At 42.6% G+C, this 2,500-nt stretch overlaps 1 protein-coding gene across 2 annotated transcripts in view; it reads right to left on the minus strand.

Moving 5' to 3' along the window:
• LOC123501576 (5-hydroxytryptamine receptor-like) overlaps positions 1-2,500 on the minus strand; it is a 271,383-nt gene that overhangs the window by 24,344 nt on the left and 244,539 nt on the right. For both annotated transcript variants that reach the window (XR_006673673.1, XM_045250497.1), the window contains exon 6: positions 231-364. Coding sequence is in view for 1 of the 2 variants with exons in the window: in XM_045250497.1 (XP_045106432.1) it covers positions 231-364 (134 nt within the window). In the remaining variant the exon portion in view is untranslated. The remainder of the gene's footprint in view (positions 1-230; positions 365-2,500) is intronic.

Genomic DNA, 2,500 nt, shown 5'->3' on the forward strand with positions numbered 1-2,500 from the left:
TTCACTTGTCCTCCTTCTCCTCCTCCTCCTCCTCCTCCTCCTCCTCCTCCTCTCCTCCTCCTCCTTCATCCTTCTATTTTCCTACTCTGTCATTTTCATTAGTAAATACAAACAGCATAATAGGAATCACAAAATCTGTTGCTGTGTTCTTTTGTCCTCGTCCTCGTCCTCGTCCTCCTTCTCTTTTTCGTCCTCCTCCTCCTCCTCCTCCTCCTCCTCTTCTTCCTCACCTCGTATACAGCTCCCAGGGGCATGACGAGGCAGGCCACCATCAGATCCGCCACAGCCAAGGACACGATGAGAAAGTTGGCCACCTGCTGTAGGTTCCTCTCCAGCAGTATGGCGGCGATCACAAACACGTTACCTGTAGAGATGTACCAATTAGTGACACGTGAGGGAGTACAGGTGAGTTAAAGGTCTATACTCTGAAACATCTTGCTCTCTCAAGTCCCAAAACACGACTAGCTGGGTTTTTCAAGACAGTTTCTCCTTATGACCAACTAGAAATCTTGCCAATCCATCGTCAGAGCCATAGAAAGGCCCTTAAAAACATGAGTACCTTCAACTGGAGCCTTTGGAAATAGTTGTCGTGAGAGCAAAGCGTTTCTGAATGCTACTCAAAGGCTCACATTATGAAACACTTCCGCTCTGCATCGTCACTGTTTTAAGAGAGCTCTAGCTGAAGTGACACGGGTTTTTAAGGATGTTTCTGTAATTTTAGTGACATGTTAACAAGTTTTCTGCATTACCAACAGGACAATACTCTTTAGAAGTCGGCTATAAGTCTCTGTGGTCTGAAAATAGTCGCGTTGAGAGAGGGAAGCGATTCTGAATATGGTGTAGAGTGTGAAGGTAGTAGAAATAGTGTGTGTGATCAGTCTTAACCCTTTCACTGCGATATGGAAGAATTAACATCACCACAACCAATACATTACGTCTTTATAGTCATCTACAGGAAAGAATAGGACTAAATATTATATACTTGGCAATTGGTACACTGTTTAAAGGTTAGAAGTGGATGTAGAGAAGGTTAAAACGTCTCAGGGTGATCAGTTATTAAGGAAAGGTGTACCAATTAGCAGGCAAAGGGTTAAAGTAGAAATGATGACTGATGACTACTACTACTACTACTACTACTATCTATCTAAAGGTGTATACAAGTGAGGTGTGTTAGGACAGGTGAGTTACTGCCTCTACCTGTACTACCTGTAACCTCGCCTAGTATTAATTAGCTGTTGACTTGTGGAGGTTTGTGAAGTACGAGGAAATTTGTTTATAGAGATGTGTGACTAAGAAATTATGACACTCTCTCTCTCTCTCTCTCTCTCTCTCTGTACAATAACAATAGCAAGATAAAATTCGCATCACACAATCACACACTTATTTATACATTCATTCATTCAAATCCTTTCACTATTTCATTTTGTTCCGTAGTTGGTTTATTGGTTTCATCATTTTTCTATTTCGCTACTTTTTAAAACTTTTCACTTTATATCTATCTATTTATTTATTTATTTATTTTATTTTTTTTTGCGTTACGGAGTGAATAGAAGTAATTAGCGAATCGTAAATTTATATTCGTCTTTGGGTTTTGAAGTGTTGATAAAGGTAATAATGATAATAACAATGACGAAAAACAACAACTACTACTACAATAACAATAACTACTACTACTACTACTACTACTACTACTACTACTACTAACACAACTACTACTACTACTACTAACACTACTACTACTACTGCTTCTACTACTACCACTAACACTACTACTACAAGAACAACCACAACAACAACAACAACTACTACTACTAATACTAACAACAACAATTCCTTAATAAAGCGTGTTGAAAGAAAATATCAGTATGTATTCTCTCCTCCTCCTCCTCCTCCTCCTCCTCCTCCTCCTCCTCCTCCTCCTCCAAAGAAGCAACGCCATAGTGCAGTGAAAGTGAGGGCGAGGTCGTGAGAGGAAGCTGGGAGAGGGGAGAGTGGGAAGAGGGGAAAGAGGGGAGAGCAGTTAAGTTAGAGCGGTGCATTGGTAGCAATTTGAGGCGGGAGTTGCCATGACGACGAGACGCTCCCTGATGGATGTTTGTTCGTGCGTGAGTGCATTACCTGGCTCGACTCAGGTGGTGCACGCGCGTGGCTTGAGCGAGAGGGGGTGCACGCAGACACCACGAAAGGGAGGGACCACTGAAGGGGTCTAGTATTGGGGGAGGGATGGGGAGGATATGGGGAGGAGAATGGGTGAGGAAGAGAAGCATTGGGGAGGAGTATGGGTGGGGAGAAGGATGGGTGGGGAGGAGAATGAGTGGGGGAGGAAGAGTGGTGAGGAGTATGGGTGCAAACAGGTAGACATATTTCGTACAGGACCACGAATAAAGGGTAGGCATAATAACTCCCACTAGTTTTTCCCTCTGCTCTTGTGAGTTAGGATGACACAAACCTTACTTTTTTTCTAATCTATTTTCATATCCTTACATAAGAAGACCAGGTT

This window comes from Portunus trituberculatus, chromosome 9, assembly GCF_017591435.1.
Source record: "Portunus trituberculatus isolate SZX2019 chromosome 9, ASM1759143v1, whole genome shotgun sequence".
Classification (NCBI taxonomy): domain Eukaryota; kingdom Metazoa; phylum Arthropoda; class Malacostraca; order Decapoda; family Portunidae; genus Portunus; species Portunus trituberculatus.